The 19,648-nt window shown below is 36.7% G+C and overlaps 3 protein-coding genes across 15 annotated transcripts in view; 1 reads left to right on the top strand and 2 right to left on the bottom strand.

Moving 5' to 3' along the window:
- The window catches only part of cyb5r2 (cytochrome b5 reductase 2), a 117,058-nt gene extending 113,025 nt beyond the window's left edge, over positions 1-4,033 (top strand). Inside the window, exons 3-10 of the mRNA XM_055193132.2 lie at positions 437-595; positions 781-853; positions 956-1,062; positions 1,173-1,302; positions 1,525-1,608; positions 1,683-1,768; positions 1,856-1,955; positions 3,714-4,033. Of these exons, the coding sequence (XP_055049107.2) occupies positions 437-595; positions 781-853; positions 956-1,062; positions 1,173-1,302; positions 1,525-1,608; positions 1,683-1,768; positions 1,856-1,955; positions 3,714-3,886 (912 nt within the window). The 3' untranslated portion in view covers positions 3,887-4,033. The remainder of the gene's footprint in view (positions 1-436; positions 596-780; positions 854-955; positions 1,063-1,172; positions 1,303-1,524; positions 1,609-1,682; positions 1,769-1,855; positions 1,956-3,713) is intronic.
- A 1,148-nt stretch (positions 4,034-5,181) lies between these two features.
- rep15 (RAB15 effector protein) lies at positions 5,182-9,456 on the bottom strand. Its single transcript, XM_055193134.2, has 3 exons — positions 9,391-9,456; positions 6,488-6,559; positions 5,182-6,358 (listed from the first exon to the last, which is right to left on the bottom strand). The coding sequence occupies exon 3, from the start codon at positions 6,317-6,319 to the stop codon at positions 5,573-5,575; it is 747 nt and encodes a 248-aa protein (XP_055049109.2). The 5' UTR covers positions 6,320-6,358; positions 6,488-6,559; positions 9,391-9,456; the 3' UTR covers positions 5,182-5,572.
- Positions 9,457-9,985: 529 nt separating this feature from the next.
- ppfibp2b (PPFIA binding protein 2b) overlaps positions 9,986-19,648 on the bottom strand; it is a 65,859-nt gene continuing 56,196 nt past the window's right edge. For 10 of the 13 annotated variants that reach the window (XM_073868627.1, XM_073868626.1, XM_073868631.1 and 7 more), the window contains 11 exons: positions 19,470-19,502; positions 17,106-17,138; positions 16,868-17,006; positions 16,476-16,598; positions 16,231-16,381; positions 15,673-15,784; positions 14,361-14,449; positions 13,925-14,047; positions 13,669-13,794; positions 13,246-13,434; positions 9,986-10,802 (listed from right to left, as the gene is read on the bottom strand). In XM_073868627.1, the coding sequence (XP_073724728.1) occupies positions 10,599-10,802; positions 13,246-13,434; positions 13,669-13,794; positions 13,925-14,047; positions 14,361-14,449; positions 15,673-15,784; positions 16,231-16,381; positions 16,476-16,598; positions 16,868-17,006; positions 17,106-17,138; positions 19,470-19,502 (1,322 nt within the window). In that variant the 3' untranslated portion in view covers positions 9,986-10,598. The remainder of the gene's footprint in view (positions 10,803-13,245; positions 13,435-13,668; positions 13,795-13,924; positions 14,048-14,360; positions 14,450-15,672; positions 15,785-16,230; positions 16,382-16,475; positions 16,599-16,867; positions 17,007-17,105; positions 17,139-19,469; positions 19,503-19,648) is intronic. The other 3 variants (XM_073868632.1, XM_073868635.1, XM_073868630.1) reach the window with 2 other exon arrangements.

The following is a 19,648-nucleotide window of genomic DNA, read 5'->3' as shown; positions in this document are numbered from 1 at the left end:
TTCTTAAATTAATTAGCATTTTCTTGATAAACAAAATGACCTAATAAAAAAATGAAATATAAGTGAATTTGTGCTTAAAACAAGCAAAATATCTGCCAATGGGGTGAGAAAAAAATTCTTGAATTCTTACCCCATTGGCAGATATTTTTTGCTTGTTTTAAGCACAAATTCACTTAAATAATATATTTTTTGTCTAAAAACTAGACTTATTTTTTTAGGTCATTTTGCTCATCAAGAAAATACATCTTAATTTAACAAATTTTAGATATTTGTACTAAACAAGATAAAAATACTACGCAAAAAGGTCATTTTTGCAGTGTATGCCCTCTTTAGGTACAAAAGTGTACTTTTTAAAAGGGCACTGCCCCTGTGACAGCATTTGTACCTTTATTTCTGAAAGTGTATATAACATATAAGTGTGTGATGTGTTTTGCAGACAGCGCCTGTGTTAATGGGAATTGCTATAGTGGTTATCACAATACTGTTCCTCATCCTGAAACCAGGAGCTTCTGACGGAGGACGAAAGCAGAGCAAGTTTCCGAAAACCCTGCTGGATCCCAATGTGAAATATCCATTGCAACTAAAAGAGATAGAGGTCAGCCTTAGCAATGAAACAAAAGTGCTCCTTGCACAATTCTGCTTTACATTAAGTGCACGATATCAATGATACAATATCATTGAGAAGCAATCTCTGTTTAAAAATGTAAAATTTTTCTCCTTCAATGAAAAGCAGAAATGTCATTGTAGCCAATTGGGATAACTCCATGTCATTTGCAACAGGAGATCAGTCATGACACCAAGAAATTTCGCTTTGGTCTACCATCCTCATCACACGTGCTTGGTCTCCCTATCGGTATGAAATTGCATCATTTTTTTAACCTTGCTTTCTGACACAGATTTAATATATATAATATATGAGTTGCTGATGTTCACTAGCATTGCTCCTGTCTCAAAGGTCAGCATGTTTACCTGTCTGCAAAGGTAAATGGGATTCTGGCCATCCGAGCATACACTCCTGTGTCCAGTGATGAAGACCAGGGATACGTTGATCTAGTAGTAAAGGTGCACACTATACCATTTTGTACTGTAGTGACTCATTCAGTCAATATGAAAGTATAGGCTATGCACCTGTTTTAAATGCATTAGTCATTACCATTATTATCTAATCTCAGGTTTACTTTAAAAACACTCACCCAAACTATCCAGATGGAGGTAAGATGTCTCAGTACTTGAATGACATGAAGATTGGAGACACCATTGACTTCAGGGGACCAAATGGTTTATTGGTATACAATGGAAATGGTAAGGAACATAATAAGAATACTAATGCTTATTTGTTTTGTGTGTGTGTATTAAATTTATTGTTAGTCTCAGTAATAGCATCTCTACACCAATGGATTGTATGATATAATGTGGCCACTAGAGGGCGATGTCTTATTGCAAGAGTTTGCTGCACTTTATGACAAATGCATGGCTTTCTTTATAAAATGGTATATAAATATATGTTTATACTGATATTTGCAGGAAAATTTGCTATTCGACCCGATAAAAAATCTGAACCCAAAGTGCGGAAGTTTAGACACGTGGGAATGATCGCAGGCGGAACAGGTAAAGATGTCTACACCTGAACTTTTTTATATTTTTTTTGTATGCATTAAGAGTGACACATTGCTTTATTTTAGGCATCACCCCAATGCTTCAGCTGATCAGAAGTATAACTGCAGATCCAGATGACAACACCAAGTGCTCCCTTATATTTGCCAACCAGGCCCGTCACATTCATTGTTGGACAAAACTCTATCACATTTTATCTGTTTGTTGGCTGTATTTTAAGACCTTGTGTTTAACTTTACAGACTGAGACGGACATACTGTTACGAAAAGAGCTGGATGAAGTTCATCAAAAGCATCCTGATAAAGTTAGTCTGTGGTACACACTGGACAGACCCTCAGAAGGTACAACATATTTATTTAATACCCAAATGCAGCACATTTCTATAGCAGAAGAATAATACAAATGGGTTTTTTTCAAGCTAAACCTTTATGGGTTGATGGGGACATTTTTGGTTTTTTTTGTCTTAATTTGGCCACAACTTTCTCTGTGTTTCAGTAAATGGAATGATTTTGGTGACAAATCACACATTTTAAGAAAATGCTTTGAAATGTTTCAAAAATGTACTACCCTTTTGGTTGTTAGTAGACAAAAAGCACTAAATTAATCAGCTGTAAAAATTTATCAGATTAATTTTTGCATAAATCCGTTAATCGACCTCAGTTGATTAATTCCAGGATTTTAACTCTTTAATTGCCAAGATCGTAAGTGAAAAATACAAAATTAACAATTTTCAATATAAAAAGTGATTGTGGACTGGATTTGTTTTAACCTTGGGCATGTCAAAGATTAGTAAAAACATTGGTTTTGATGCATTGTTAGGTTTTGTGCAGCATTAGATTTAATTTTTTTCTCCCTAATTAGTTGTTTCTGGCCTATTTTGCCCCTTTGACTTCCATCATAATGACATTTTTTGATTGCGAAGCCATGACATCATATAATCATGCATTCTTGATTGTTGGCAGTTTTTCCTTTTGCGAAGAGGTAAAATTTGTCGTTTTTACTGTTGATCATCATGTGATACAATTAACCCTTTAGTAACCCTGTGCAAAAACAGAGCTTAAAGGACAAGTACGGTATTTTACACTTAAAGCCCTGTTTTCAGATCGTTTATTATTAAAATGGAACGGTTTTGACTGAAATTTGAACATATGATGCTGGCCCGAGAATTTTCGGGTGTTTCTTGTATCACCTCCCACCTCTACAATGGGTTTATAGGTGCACAGGAACAATCCTTCCTAAAATGCATTAAACTTTCATTTACAAAGACGTGAAACTCACTGAGTGGTCAGGGGTGTTCACTGATTTGCTCACAAAAAATCGCTGCAAAATACGCATTCCAACAGGTTTTATCGTAGTTTTTGCCAACTCCATTGACTTGTATTAGATGTGCTGTGAGGTACGGTATTACTCCGTAATCACTTTTTATAGTGAAAATCTGTCATTTTGTGTGTTTTTTCACAATGAACTTGGCAATTAAAGAGTTAAATTCATGAATTGTGTTGTAAACATATGGTAGTTTGATCAGTACTGAGGTTGATTAACAGATTTATGCAAAAAAGTGAAAAAAAAATGATCTGATAAATTCGTACAGCCGTTTAATTTAGTGGCTTTTTTGAACAACCTACAAGGGTTAAATCACCCTGAGCTGTGATTTTAAAAACCTGATACTTATAACTGAAGCACACCACCGTACTTGAGCATTAAAGGTGCAGTGTGTAAATTTTAGCAGCATCTAGTGGTGAGATTGCGAATTGCTTTTGAAATGCATAGAGAGCCGCCACCGGAAAAACATGTCATCGTCGGAGACAAAAATGTTTGTCTGTTAAGGGCTTCTGTAGAAACATGGTGGCACAAAATGGTGACTTCCACGTAAGGGGACCCTCGTGCATGTAGATAAAAAACATCTAATTCTAAGGTAATGCAAACATAACGATTTATTTAAAAAAGGCCCATAAAAATGTAGTTTTGTATATTATATTGCATTTCTGTCAAGAGATCCTTCTAAAAATTACACACTGCACCTTTAAGTAGTTACTTGCGATTATTTAACTGAAGTAGAGATGCTGAAGATCTTTTTTGTCTCCATGATCTTGTGACAGGGTGGAAATACAGCAAAGGGTTTGTGAATGCTGACATGATAAAAGAGCATCTCCCGTCTCCGGCCAGTGATGTGCTCATCCTGATGTGTGGCCCACCTCCTATGATCCAGTATGCATGTCTGCCCAACCTCAACAAGCTGGGATACAAAACAGAAAACACTTTTGCCTACTAAGACTTCTGCCAGCCGTTAGTGCATTGCACAAGGATATAATGTGACAAGTTGTCTGTTTACGTCTGTAAGACTTTGTGTCAAAATGAATGGCAGATGTGGTTTTTATTAATACATCTAATAATAAATTCTGCCTGTGCTGCAAAATAACTCCAGTTTGTTCAGTAATGGACTGAATTTTAAACTTTAATTTTAAACTGTTTGATTACAATTTATTTTAAGGCGTCACTGGCTGGGTTTCCTTCCAAACGTGAAGCGAATCTTTTCAAAATTCGCTAATAAAGAAAAACAAAGCAATGCGAATTAGGTGCGTTTCCATCAAGCTGTTTGAGCGAATGACGGTGGTATTGGGTAACCAACAGTAAACAAAACAATGTACGCGTGGAAAATGAACACAGGACTGCATGTACAGTAGTCACAATGGGGCAAGTTATTAATGTATTTGCCGTGCAGCTTGTAGTTGCCAAAGGCACTAGCAGCACATTGCGATGACGTCGAGCCCCATATATGGTAAAGACAACTCAAGCGGAAACAGCTAGACGGTCAGTCACGTGGATTTAATGTTCGCTACGTCAGAATTAATTCGGCAATTTCCATCTCACATTTTTCGCATTTACTCTTTTTCGCATACATCAAAAACCACCTCAACCGAACGTAAAAACGTTTTTGCGAATCCAGGGATTTTTAATCAAAATTTGGCGTTTCCATCACTCGTTTTTGATGCGATAGGCTACTTCAAAATGCGCATAAAATCATGGTGATGGAAACATGCCTAATGTTACAGTGTAGTACATTTAACAACAGAGTGCTTAAATAACAACAACATGTATTGAGTTAGGGTTAGCTGCATGTAATTAGGCATAATTTACTGTTATTACTAAAATAATAACATGTAACAAGTGTAACAAAAGACAAAACATCAGCAAATGAATATCTCTATTCATACTTTTATGGACTCCACATCTGATGTTCATTTTATCCCAGCATGATTTGGAAATGACCCAAAAGTATTGTGTGTGGAAGAACAAATATCTAAGCTTTGAGTGAAAATGAGCCTAATTATTTCATCTTCATTTTATATCATTATATATCATTAGTTTGTTTAAAATCCTAAAACTTTATTTCTAAATGAAAAAAATCTGAATAATAACCACATCTATACACTAAAAAATAGTCCCTACCTTTAACTGTTGGTACCCCAATTTCAAAAAGTACACATTTGCACTGAAGAGTGCATATTTTTACCCCAGATGTTCATATTACTACCTCAAAAGTACCAAATGTATACATATATACACTTAAATGGTAAATATTAAGTAGTTATTAAATATTTTTAATATTATAAATAAGGCCCCATTGACAGCTTTTGACCAAATCTTACATACAATTATAAATTATTTCTTAACCATTAAGCTACTGAAATATGTCATAGTTAAACACAGATAAAAATACCCTCTCTAATGACTTTTTCCCAGCCAAAATATTTATTTCTGCATATTATAACCACAGTTTAAATGCATAAAGTAACAGTAAGGTATTGCTGACAAACATTTGCAAGTTGCAAGAAAAACATCACACAAAGCAGCATGTTTACTCAATGCTAAATGCATTGTATCTGTTGCGGTGGTGAGCAGCCCATAAACCAACGAATGGTAATAAATTCAACACCAACTGCCATAAATTTAGCTGTTAGGTAAATTTAACAAGCATGGTGAGAGGGTCGTCACCTTCCTTACCAACCAGCGCTCGCAACATCCCACTTGGAGTGACAAAGCATTTTGCTCCCTTAAAAAAGTGATCGATAAAAGATCGATCGAGTCGTACACACTTCCCAACAGCTGCTTGCAGGTTGTTGCTTAACAACCCATAAATGTTACCCTCGTCGTTTTCGCGTCCGAAGAAGAGGAATAGAGCGTAACAATCTCTACCAATGGAAGAACAGAAATCCACCATTCTCTCGGCTTGAGTACCATTCACCACCTCCATCCCAGCCATACGCATGATCTCGCTGTAGGTATCTAAGGACAGTTCCTCGAAGTTCTCCTCCACTCTCTCTGGCAGATGAAAAACCTGGACTGCAATCTGAATTCGGGGGTTCTTGGTTGGATAGTCTAACACGGCCCAAACCCATTGGGCACCAAGTAAGACCCTCTGTTCTGGGGTCATGGCTGTACAATTGAAGATGTTGGTGAGATTTAACTGGCTGCTGCGTTGGATGTAAGTCATCAGAAAGATCTCGCAAAGTGTTGAAGGATTTGGGTGGAATTTGCTTTCTGGGTCCCTGAAGAGCAAATAGTCTTTAGTCCGGGATGAAGCTGCTCGGATACAGTCACCAAAGAGGTGGATAAGATCTACGGAGGTGGTTTTGTTGGGTTTACCCCATAAGGACCTGAAAATGCTGGTTTTGGCTTCATGCTGGAGATCTGTTTGGTCCATTCTAGCCAGTGTAGTTTAAAGCGTTGTTTCTCGTATGCACTGCAAATATTGAACCGTGATTTTGTTAAGTCATCTCAAACAGTGCCTACTTTACTAAAATAAAATTACATTTTTTTATCTTTCAATAAATGACTACTATGTATTTGTCAACACATAAAAATAACTCACCAGTATTATTCTTTCCTTAGTATTGGGTGAGAGTGAACCAGCAAGCAGATCTTTTTTCTCCTCTTTGAAGTCCTATTAAGATATTTGTGCTCATTTAAAGCTTAGCATAAGACTCCTCCCAAAAACTATGTTTGGCCCTGTTAGGTCATGGTACACATTGGACATGTAAGAGATATTTGTTCATCTCATCTTTCATAGCAAAAAGCCCCCAACCCAAACAAGGCCATTTTACTAATTGGGTTGGATTTTAAGGAGGTATTTAGCAAACGCAAACAAACAACAGTTCTGCACATCAAAAGTGCTTTTAAACACATTGTATAGATTTTAAAGATTAAGCGAAAAATTCAAAGTTAACAACTAAAGTTTTGTGTAAACAGAGAGGCTGTAAATGACCTCAAGTTACATTAGCTAGAATAATAAAAATGACTATGCAGAGGTAGGAATAAGTCAGACATTAATTTTTGTCTTTACAGTATCATTTGCGCAACATGATCTCACGGAAATTTGTGTTATAGTCACGAAAAATGGTATAAATTTTTTTGTTACCATGGCACAAAATTTAGCTTTTTTATGCTTTGAGCACGAATTTCTTTTTCGTGTCACTTTATGTATTGTTTTCTCATTTCCTCCCCTATTTTTAAATCATTGTCACTTGGGGTTGGGGTTAAATTTGGGGTTTGGGTTAGGATGTACTTTTATGTATTGGTTTCTACATGTTTTTCTTCTGCTTTTTAAACTGTTCTCGCCTGGAGTTGGGGTTAGAGTTGGGGTTTCTAAGTCTAAAAATATAACAGAAAGTGATTCTAACCCCAAACCCCAATCTTACCCGACAATGGTAAGAAAGTAGGAAAAAAAGAAAAAACAATACAGAAAAAAAACACAAAAAAAGAAAGTCGTGCCACGGACACAAAAAAGCTATTTTTATAAATTCGTGCTGAGACGAATATACATTCGTACTTAAGGCACGAAAAAAGGCTGAATTTCGTACGATGGACACAAATAAATTAATTACATTTTTCGTGACTATAACACGACTTGCCGTGAGATCTGCTTTTGCATATTACACAAAATAATAGATCTCATATATAGATCTGATTATAAAAACTTAAAAATAAAGGTTACAAACTTTTAAGTCGCTTGGCTGTTCGGTAACACAACAACGGTTTTCCTGAAAGTGCAAACTTTTGAAGACACATTTCATAATGCAAGTTTCTGATAATGACGCCATGTTATCTCGTGAAAACTATGTTAATGCGAATCTATGATAATGGTGACGTCATGCACGTCCACAATATTTGCGCTTTTTAGCCCAGAGCAACTTGTAGTATTAAACCTATCTCATCATCGGATTGTTTGCATATATATCGCTCTGTAGAAGAATTCACATTTGCGCAGACTTGTAGTGTTTCTTTACAAGGTAACATCGCCATCTATTGGCCAGGCACACGTAATACAGCGTATTTAGTCATATTTACTGATCCGTGTAAACACGGATCCTTTAGACAGCGTTGTCGTGTGTAACCTAAATTTTTATAAACTCGAAGAAAAAGTTTTGCACTACATCGTTGTCATGTAAACACAGCACACATGATTAGTAATAATAAATAAAATAAAATAACAACAGGGTCGCGTCTTGAGCTGGGTGGAGGATGTGAGAATGTGGCATTGCTCTGTTATAGCACACCACACCCACGTGTAGTAAGTGTTATTAATACTGTGCTGTTACACACTTCAGTCCTAAAGCTTCTGACAGCTCAAGGCTGCGTGTGACAAGGATAAGGCTGAGGTGCGACTCCAGAATGTTCTCTGCGGGAGTTAATACAGTGCGATCTGATCACACTATAAGGCGGTCCGCCTTCGTCTCATTCCTCCAAGTAGCTCCTCTTGGTGGAGCAAGTACTGTAAGTGAGAGGTGAGGGTGCGCGTATTAGCAAGAAGCTCTGTGCAAAGCTCAATTTAGTCTGCATAAGTTAAACCTAAACTTAGTCTGGATATTTAGTCTTGTCTAACTGTGCATTTTTTTCCAAAAGCTTTTTGATAAACATCAATTTTCAGATTATAAATGGTAGAGATCTTAAGAAACTATCAGAAAAACGTTCAAAAATGGTCCGTAGCTGTCACTGGGGCAAAACCCTTTAAAAAGGTCCTCATATGTACCATTTAAAGGGGACAGAGAATGAAAAACCATTTTTACCTTGTCTTTGTTGAATAATGGTAGTCTACCCACATTCACAAACATACAAAAAGTGCTAAACACGCTAAACATCTCAGTCTCATAGAAATTCCTCTTTTAGAAATGTCAGCCAGAAAACAGCCCAATCTGAAAAACTGATGCTTATGACATCACAGGCATCTAACTGCCCATCCACTTTAAAATAATTGGCTACATTTTTTGAGTGGCAGCAAAGTCAGCCAATCAGTAATGAGATTGCAAGTTAAGCCAGTAGGGGGAGCCAAATAGGTGCAAAACCACTTGTTTGAAATCCCCCTCCCCAATAGAGCTATCTGAGAGAGGTTTTTAGGAAGCTTCTAAGGCTTTTACAGACCCAAACAAAATTTTTTTTGTCTACATGTCACATCACAGAACAATGATAAATACTCCGTTCAAACATTCTATGTCACCTTTAAGTACAGATATGTATACATTTGGTACCAATATGTACCTCTGAGGTACTAATATGTACTCTTTAGGTGCAATGGGGCTGAAAGAGGACTGCCCCAGTGACAGCTATAGGGACCATTTTTACCTTATTTTTCCAACAGTTTATAAAGTTACTAAGAGATTAAATTTGCACAATAACAGCTTGCATTATTAGCTGACATTAAGTTATCATTTTGTATTATAAAAGCGGTAAGGGTTAATATGTATTTTAGTGTAATAAATAATGTCTATATTTACTTACTGTGAGGTTGCTAATGCTTTTTGATAAAGTCTCAATTTCTGTTCCCTCTTTATCATCCAGCATCTGAAATGTGAAGGTATTCATTTTATATTAATATAATTTAACCAAATAATTAATTGTATATTAAACTTTTTTTAATATTAAAGAATTGGCACTCAATTAAGTGTTTCACATTTATTGTAAACAATAAATTATTAAGTAGAAGCAATGAATGACCCTGTTAAAGAAGCTGTGAGGAGAGAAATTTCTTTTTTTAATCTACCTGGACTTTGCCCCTCCCCTAAACTCCATGGTCCTTTCCCAGCATGCACTTCCCCACATTGTGAAAATGTGGGTTGGTGGGGGCCGGATGCATGAATAAAAATTGGTTAGTAATAATGGTTGTAAATAATGCAAGTCGATGTCTGTCTACAAAATTTGTAAACAAATATTCTGAATGTGCTTGACTTGGCAAGATGGCAGCAACACAATTAATGCAAAAGATGCCAAAATACCGTAACTGCACCAGCTGCTCTACTGTAACTCGACATGCAAACTATTGTTGTGTGTGAAAGTTTTTTTTTCTAATATATGTGCTGAAAAACAGAGCAAAATATCAGTGGTTTATGAGGTTTATTGATGATGTCACAATAATTATGTGATATATAATTACAGTGAACAGACAAGGGGCCCTTCTTTAACAGAAGAGGAAAAATTTCAATATATAAAAATATCCTTGTGCGTTTTATTGTACGAAAATAACCGGGTAAGTCAGATTTGTAAGTATTTTTATGTGCATTTAAAATTCACCAACATAAATATACCATTAAATATATCCCTAAAATATGCAAATATTGCACAATATCATTGTACATACTGTATTTTAAACCAGCACGGTTATAAAATGGAATACTTGTGTGATAAAGCTCAGATTATTCATAATACATTTTTTAACAATTCACAACAAAAATAAAAAAAATCATATATTCAAAGATTTTTCACTGTCCATCACAGATCAAGTGGCACCATTTCAAAACCCTACAGCCACAGTGAGATGATGTCACAATACAGTACTAAACCCTCGGATCCATCAAAAGTTTTTCTCTAGCGTCCGTACCGATGCCTTACGTCCATCAATGAGTGATGCTGGGGTGTTAGATAATGTTGTTTGGAGATTGGCGTGGATTTGTGGGGTATGGGTGGAGGGTTATTGGCGGCAAGCTATAGCGTCAGTTCTGTTGGGTTCCCACCTGCTCCCGCCTTTCTGGGTCCCTGTCGAAAATGGGGCTCAGGCCCCTGAAGCCGCTGTAGGGCCGACTGACCCCGTTAAGCAGGGCCTGCGCTTGGGATGCGTCCAGAGGACAGATGTAGTCTGTGCAGTCGTCGCCCCGTTTCTTGCGGTGCCCGAAAGTGGAGAAACCCATTTTACGTGGCTGAGGAAGAATGAAAATAAGATGAAGTGAATCACAAAATGATTACAGTAGGTGCTTAAAAAACTCTTAATAATAATGCCATGATGCCAATGTTCATAACAGCTAAGTCAAGAGATGCACATACCTAGTGCTGATATTATTTTATATATTGTATATAAAAGTAACCCAGACAAAAAAGGATATTCAAACACATATTCTCCATTTCTCTTATCAGGAAAAAACGAGTGGATAAAAAGCTTAAAACGTTTCCTCCAAAGCTTTGCTGTGCTTAGTAAGTGCATTGCCGCAGTTCTTTCAGCATATTTCGTCAATATGGCCTAAGCAAAATCTAAGCGTCAAAATGCACATGCAACGTCAGCAAAGATTAAATACAATGAAGCATGTGTCTGCTTGTATAAGCGTATCTGTGTGCTTAAAGACCTCCAGCTTCATTCTGAGGTGTCATGCTGGCAAGGTGCTTCTGAAGATTTGGACAGCAAATGTGAATATCAAGCAAGAGGTATTTATTTGTCATTTGCACTAGGGAAGCTGCGCATGGAAATGCTTGTAAAGAGGCTCAGACTTACAGTAACATATACAGTACCACACACAAATTAAAACACATAGTTAAACACAAGTTTACTGGATATGTAAAGTGACATTGTTATTAAAGGGACACTCCACTTTTTTTGAAAATATGCTCATTTTCCAGCTCCCCTAGAGTTAAACATTTGATTTTTACCGTTATGGAATCCATTCAGCTGATCTTCGGGTCTGACGCTACCACTTTTAGCATAGCTTAGCATAATCCATTGAATCTGATTAGACCATTAGCATCACGCTAAAAAATAACCAAAGCGTTTCGATATTTTTCCTATGTAAAACTTAACTTTCTATTTGATTTTTACCGTTTTGGAATCCATTCAGCCGATCTCTGGATCTGGCGGTCCCACTTTTAGCATAGCTTAGCATAATCCATTGAATCTGATTAGACCATTAGCATCACGCTAAAAAATAACCAAAGCGTTTCGATATTTTTCCCTTGATAACGTATCTTTCTATTTGATTTTTACCGTTTTGGAATCCATTCAGCCGATCTCTGGATCTGGCGGTCCCACTTTTAGCATAGCTTAGCATAATCCATTGAATCTGATTAGACCATTAGCATCACTTAAAGGTATAGCGGAGGATTTTCTTAAATTTTAGAAAAGAACCGCCTTTTCCACTTTTTAAAAAAATGCAATTGCGCAACACTCCTGATTGACAACTAGGAGGACCAATAGTCTTGATGATCCACCCGGAAAAAGAAAATCCTCCGCAATACCTTTAAAATTAACCAAAGAGTTTTGATATTTTTCCTATGTAAAACTTACATTTCTGTAGTTACAAAAAGTGCAGAACTTGCTTGATGCTAAAAGAGTTATTAAGAGAGATAAAATTCGGGACCTGATTGATATTATAAAAGTTATTCAAAGCGACAAAACTCGAAAACGATCTTCCTCGCGCTGACCGACACTTTCCCACCGTTTTGGATAAATATGTATATACATAAATACAATGTTTTAAAAATATCTGTTTTGACAAAAATTTACACAGATATAATACGTTATGTGTTAAAAAAATGTTTGGTTAACATATATGATGTGTAACATTATATTAGATCCTTACATTACAGTAGATCTTAAAGGTGTCTCAATGTCAATCAAGCAATAAAAGAAAGAAAAAAGTTGAACATATATTTTTTCTACAGATATTGTTATTGACTTTGTGTGTATCAAATCTATTAGTTTTACCAGGGAGTTAAAGGCATGGATGCTGTAATTTTGTTTTTGAACCTTTAACTCATTCAACGCCATTGATGAGTTAACTCGTCAATTATGAGAAAATGCTTGCCTGCCAATGACGAGTATTTCCGGCTTTCCGCAATACCGCTCTTATCCACCAGGCGCTCTTATCCACCTGACGCTCTTCCGCAACCCGGAAGTAACACCTCACGTGGCAAAGTAAGAACTCTGTGTATGTTTAAAGGATCGCGCTGAATGGGATCTCTATCAAAAGTCCTTCACAAAAATGGAATTATCTCAGCTTTTTGCTAAAAATTTTGTGCTTTTGAAGATACCTACCCATATTTGAGAAGTGATTACAAGAGAAGTAATGAAGGTAGGATGAGACATGTTTTGTTTGAAAGCAAAGGGTCTGTTCTTTTATTTGATATATTGTATGTTTATATATTTAAAGACGAAAATTTTCTGGAAGGCATTACACTTTTGTAATAATCATGAAAAATGCTGCCGCTGGCTGGGAACTTTTTTTCAAAACGCTGGGGGCGATTTTTCTCAACAGGTGTAGCTCTGTCATTTGTTGTCAGATTCCAACAAATCATACATCGTTTTGAAAGTTTTAACTCTTTTGAAAATGTATCTTTTCTGAGGACAAATTATGATATAATTTGATTTTTTCTCACCCGAACTTTTGCTGTGGTGTTCAGCGGCGTGTAACTTGATGATTCCATAAACTCTCGTTTCTCCTGCTGGGCCTGAGAACCTACCAGTGTGTTAAACTTGGTGGCCAAATGCCTCCTTAAAAGAGTCTTCTGAGGGGGGATATTCAGCAGCAGGGCGAGGGTATCGGAGTTAAAACGAGGTTCCAAAATCTGGAAAAGAAACAATTATATCAGTCATCCTACATAATGTAAAGAACATTGTGTGAAAATATAACCTTGATAATTTTAATACTGACTAAGATCGTGTCATTGAAATTTTGATGCTCAATGAGACTTTATGAGACTGGATTTCACAGACAGGGTCACATATTTTCTCTTGCACTACGCTATAACTGGATTTTATTAAAAGACTTTAACCATATCAAGTTGATTTAAGTTACTCACGATCAGCCCTCCATGCACTCCACTGCCTCTCAGATTAGGGGCGTATTCGGCTAGATCAACCGATCTCAGCCACTCCATCACGCGGTGATTGGACCACTGAACCGCTTCAGATGGTGATGTCATGTTCTGTCACAAAAACATAAATGAGCATTTATAATGAGCCTTGTTTGTCACTAAAAGTAGATCCTTCGATTATTGCATGTCTTTATATTTCTCTCAAACACACACACACACACACACACACACACACACACACCTCATCTCCAGGTCTTCTCTTCAGGCAGTTGGGGTTAAACTTGTTTACATGTAGCACGTGGATGGCACACTTAATGCTGAGATGATGCAGTTGATTTGTGACTTTAAGGAAGAGCAGATCATTCTGAAAACAAATCCAGAGCACCAGTATTAGGATCGGGACACAAAAAATTGTGTTATAAAATTTATAAAAAATATATACATTTCTTAATCTAATGATGAGATTATTTAAATTTGATTTTAATCTTGGACATGGCCTTACTTAAAGATTATATTTTCACACAATGTTCTTTACATTATATAGGATAATTTTATGTAGAAAAAATAGGACCTATCAATAAATAGACCCATCTACCATGCAATCTCACTGGTCCAAAATGGAGAACACGGTAAGTAAAAGAGCGAAGTACTTCAAAGAATAAAACATGGATATTTACCACTGTTAAGTACTGCAGCATTCGACCGTCCACACGTGAATCATGAAACTGGTCCTTGTACTGTGGTAAACCGATATCATCAAGCCAACCTGTGCAGAAATACACAGTTTCTTCACATAACAGAGCTTAATTACATTATTATCAGTATTGATCGGGTAACTCTTTACAGAGACACTTTTTATAGGTACCACTTTTAGCATAGCTTAGCATAATCCATTGAATCTGATTAGACCATTTAGCATCGCGCTCAAAAATAACCCAAAAAATGGGTCTCATTCACAAAGCATGCATACACACAAATTTGTGCGTGAGATGTGCGTACAGATGTTTTGTGATTCAACAAAAACTTTCGGATCAAAATGTCTTCTAAATGTACGCAAAAATTCAAGAAAACCTCGTACGCAATAATCACGTACGCTAATAATAATGTTGATATATAAAATGTACATGATAATATTTTATATTATATTATTTTCTGTATTATTATTAAACATAATCTATATTATTATTGTATACATTATATTATATACTATTATAGCCTACTTATTTTTTTCTAAACACATAAAAAAGATGCGCGTAATGACAAATCTTCACGCTTTTCTTCCTCACTTTTTAAATCTCGATTTGAAAGTCCAAACGTCAATCACTTGATCTCCTGCGCGTCTCTGTCATATTAATTAAAGGAACAGTATGTAGGATTGTGGCCAAAACTGGTAATGCAACCACAAAACTTGTTGCTAAAACTGGTACTACAAACTGGTGGCCAATACACAACATGACAACATAAACATCAGCCGGACCACTGTTGTCAGTGATACATGTATTTGAAATGAAAATGATTTCTTAATGTCTAGTGACATATCAGAGCCATTTTATGATTAATTGATATAAATTTCTTACATACTGTTCCTTTAAATGTCATATTTGTTAAAGCATCCAATACTTCTTTAACGTTACTTCGGTTGGTGGACAGCACTGGCTTCCTCCAGCAACAACAAAACCTCCCAAAAACCTTGACTCTTCTGTAGTTACATTGTGTACTAAGACTGACCTAAAATTAAAAGTTGCAATTTTCTAGGCATATATGGTTAGGAACTATACTCTCATTCTGGCCTAATAATCAAGGACTTTGCTGCCGTAACATGGCTGCAGCAGGCGCAGTGATATTACGCAGCGCCCGGAAATAGTCCCCTTGGTAGCTTTCAATAGCAGGGGACTATTTTCAGGCACTGCGTAATATCACTGCGCTGGAAAAATGAGCTTATTTAAAAAAAAGTTGTGTCCCTTTAACAGATTTAGTGCGGGTACTTACGTGTGACCCAGACGTGGTCCAGTTCGGAAGATTTCTCTGTGATCTTTGTGTTAAAGGAGCGCAAAGCAAGCTGAAGTTTCTTCTTGTGTAGCGGATGTTTGATTCCCAGCTCCTAATGTGAAAATCAATCCAAATGTCAGGAGCAGGTAGGACACGGTTTATTTTTACATTTTTTGATATTTGATGGCAGAGCAAATAAGCAAGTCAGACACGATCACTGATGTGAAACAGAGGTAAAGCTAATCTGGCAGGTAGAACCGCACGATACAAAGAAATTGCCTAGTAGATTTGAGTGACCTGAAGTGAAAGGCGTAGCCAAATGATGCCGGTTATGACCAGATGTTGCACGAGAATATTAATAACATAAAACCTGGACTTTGGTGTTTGGAGTAACACAATCATAAAATAAAAAACGACGTCCATGCAATTTATGATATACATAAAACAGCATCAAGACCTTTTTAAATGCATATGAAATTTTTAAATTCACCAGAAGACAATACACACACTTATAGGGTATCATTGCAATAGCCATTGCATTTGCAATGCATTTCTCACCTTCTCAATATCCTGCGAGGATGCAGAAAGCAGCGTCTGTCCGCAAGTGACCCACTGTCTGGCCATATGTACGTAGTGACCCAGCCCAAAATCCTCCAGCCAAGCACAGACCTGATCACATGACCACTTTGAGAATGGAGCATTCATCTCACTGCAGGGCACAAACATCAAAACGATGAACATAAAATGAGAAACTACAGTGACATTTTTTACAACAAAAGAATAATCTCCAGGTGCTGAGATACCTTGGAGAACCACTGATGCCCAGGCAGGTGAGTCGAGGGCCAGCTGTGGCCCTAAAGCCTCCTCTCTTAAATTCGGAATCAGATCCATCTGCAGGGAGACCGCCTGACTGTGTTCTCCTGATCCTAGGAAACAGAGATTACTACATATGTGATGCTGGCAGTGAAAACCCCCCAACTAAAGTCATCTTATTTTGTGATTGACTGTTTTCTACATAAATCTTCCTACATAATGTATAGTATAGTATAATACATATCTTTTCCATCACCAGGTTCACATAGGTGTGAAAAAACATATCTCTTACATTCTTACATTATATGACCATATGAAATCCTTACGGACATTTCAAATTGTCTTCACCCAACAAAAGGTTATTTTACTTGCAACAACATACTTTCCCCACAGTTTTCTGAATCCTTTCTGGTTCTTCTTGTTCTCTGGTGAAACGGGGGACTGCTGGCCTGAATCCACCCCAGACGATATTGGCGAAAAATCTGAAAGCGCAGAGTCGTCTGCCTTCTCTGATGACTTTCCTGTAAACAGAAACATGTAACAACTTATTTAGACTGTTATGTGTTCATGTGATTCCCTATTGGGCTGAATACAGTACCCATTATTCTCTGTGTACCCACCAACAACAAACGGATCATGCTTTCCCCGTGATCCTGGAGCGCCATGCAAAAAAGAAAATAGATAGAAAAGCACAGACTAATGTCACAATGCTGCGCAAAAGCTAAAATATTCACTTATTTTATTGCAATTACTTGATTTCACTAAATCTGGAGTTGTAAAGCACAAAAATTATGACACTCAAACCAAACTTGGTCACCAAAATGGTTAATATTTTACAATATATAAACTTGATTAATACATTTTTCCTTACAGTCACATTAAAGGAGCTGCATGTAACATTGACCTCTAGTGGCTGAACTTCGTATCGCAATCTAATTGAACTCTTTCCCCGCCATTAACAATCTTGTCAATTAAAAGAAAACATTTCCCTGCCAATGTTGCTTTCCTGATGAGTTTTACCCAATTTATAAAAAACTGAAGCAAAAACTTTTTTTTTTTAAACTCCGTGTATATTTTGATAATCGTTCTGAATCTGATCCCTTACAAAATTCCTTTACAAAATGCAATTATTTCAGCTTTTTGCTCAAAATTTTGTATTTTTGAAGAACCCTACCCATATTTAAAGATGCAATTTGTATAATCTGCACTGCTAGAGGGCGCCAAATCAAATCAATTACAATGATGTAGATTAATGATGCTCTGAAGCAGCGTGGACTGATGGGATTTGTTGTCTTTAACTCAAAACGCTGATGCCCAACAATCAGACGGGAATGAGAAATCATGTTACACGTGAGCTAAAGTAATCAAGTTTTATAAATGCTGTGTTTTATGACATCGTTTTTTTCATTATGTAAGAATTTCATGTAATGTTTAAAACGCAATTGTTAGTCATAGATGTTACTGTATTAGTCCAATACGATGGATTGTTAACACAGCACAGAATTACGTTTTCAGATGAACAAACTTACCATAAAAAAAGCGAGTGGCCCGAGTCAGACGCTATTACTTCCGCTTTTGTCCACGACACTGTTGTCATGTGGTTTTTACGTCAGTAAAGGCGGTAACAAAGGGTGACGTAGATATTAACGTCATTTACAGGGGACTGCACTGCCCCGTGTCACTGTTTAGGGCAGCAATTTTCTCATAATTTACAAGTAGTTGAAAACATTATAGATATTGTTAGTAATCAGCTGGACAAAATATATACCACCGGACTAGTGGTTTTTGGATATTTTACTGCAAATATCTTACAAATTGTACATTTAAGATGTTATAAAAAGAGAAAAAATTAAGATAGGATAAAACTTTTTTTCCCGTTATGTTTGTTTGTTTGTTTTAAAGCAGAGGGTCTGTTTTTATTTGATATATCTGTATGTTTATAGATTTATAGAAGAAAATTTTACTGGAAGGGATTTTGTGAAACTTTTGTAAAAATCACAAAAAATGCTGGCGGGTAACTTTTTTAAAAAGGCCTGCGGGGAATGAGTTAAAATATTGGAGACGGTTTATTATCCGCCCCCTCTCAGGTTGCCAGACACATGCTGACAATGGAAAGCATAAGTTTATCTGCTACATTTTATGTTTGCCATGTTTTTGTTGATTGCAAATTACAAACCTGCTCCTGTGGATATTTATACCTCAATCTGTGGCTCATTTCGGGGATCGCAATTATGCTCTATTGTGGTTTTATTTAAAGCGTAACTAAACCCCTGGTCAGAGCCTGACTCCACCCACTGGCAATATTTGAAAAATGCAAGAAAAGTGGGCAGATCCCAATGGAGATAGAGGGGAGGAACTAAGCTCGTACCAAGTGTGTGGTAAAATCGTAACAAGGGCGTGGTGAGCTTGAACCTGCTTACGTCAAATGGCAAGATCTCTTAAAACTAAATAAAATTAAATCCTAATTTAAAATTTTAAAGAAATTAGTCTTTTTACTTCATTCTGCTCAAAAACGCTCAAGATGTGTTTAGTGCCAAGAGAGACCACACTTAACACCGACGATGCCTAAAGAAGACATTTAGTCCTGAAAATTATTATTTCCTGTATTTTCTGTTTGTATCTTAATAAAATAGATGAAAAATAAATATGATGGACATTAAAACTTCTAAAACAACAAGCCTGGTGGTGGTGGCCTAAGACTTTTGCACAGTACTGTGTAATAGTATTTTTCTTGATTTAGTACAGTCAAAAACTTACATACAGCTCCTTTAAAGTAGCATCACAAGGCACTAGTTTAAACTCAAAGTAAAGCAGCAAAGCTCACATAAACTAACTCTAATCTATGAGAAAAGAGAGAGAGTTATAATATTCTTCTCTGCTTTCCGCCATTAAAGAAACAGGATAGCAGAGCTTAGGTTAAATCCAATATGACACAGCAAGAACGTTTAGCGGTCGTACGCTAACCAGAGATTGGAGGACAATACCTAAAGCTGGAGCGCTGGCGCTTCTGCAGCGATCTTCACACGGAGCGAGAGAGGGAAACGACAGCCGCACGGCCGCGGGAGAGAGATTAGTAAGAAAAGTCAAGATACAGGATTGCCCATGCAAAGACACATTAGTATTAAAATAGGCTGAAATAGACAGTCCAGAGCAAAGCCATTGT

Source organism: Misgurnus anguillicaudatus, chromosome 6, assembly GCF_027580225.2.
Source record: "Misgurnus anguillicaudatus chromosome 6, ASM2758022v2, whole genome shotgun sequence".
Taxonomy (NCBI): domain Eukaryota; kingdom Metazoa; phylum Chordata; class Actinopteri; order Cypriniformes; family Cobitidae; genus Misgurnus; species Misgurnus anguillicaudatus.
Note: the sequence above shows the minus strand (reverse complement) of the source record. Positions and strands in the feature narration are given on the sequence as shown.

What these genes read in the sequence shown, in the direction of transcription:
- rep15 (XM_055193134.2), bottom strand. Translation starts at nt 6,319, where the DNA reads ATGGACCAAACAGATCTCCAGCATGAAGCCAAAACCAGCATTTTCAGG.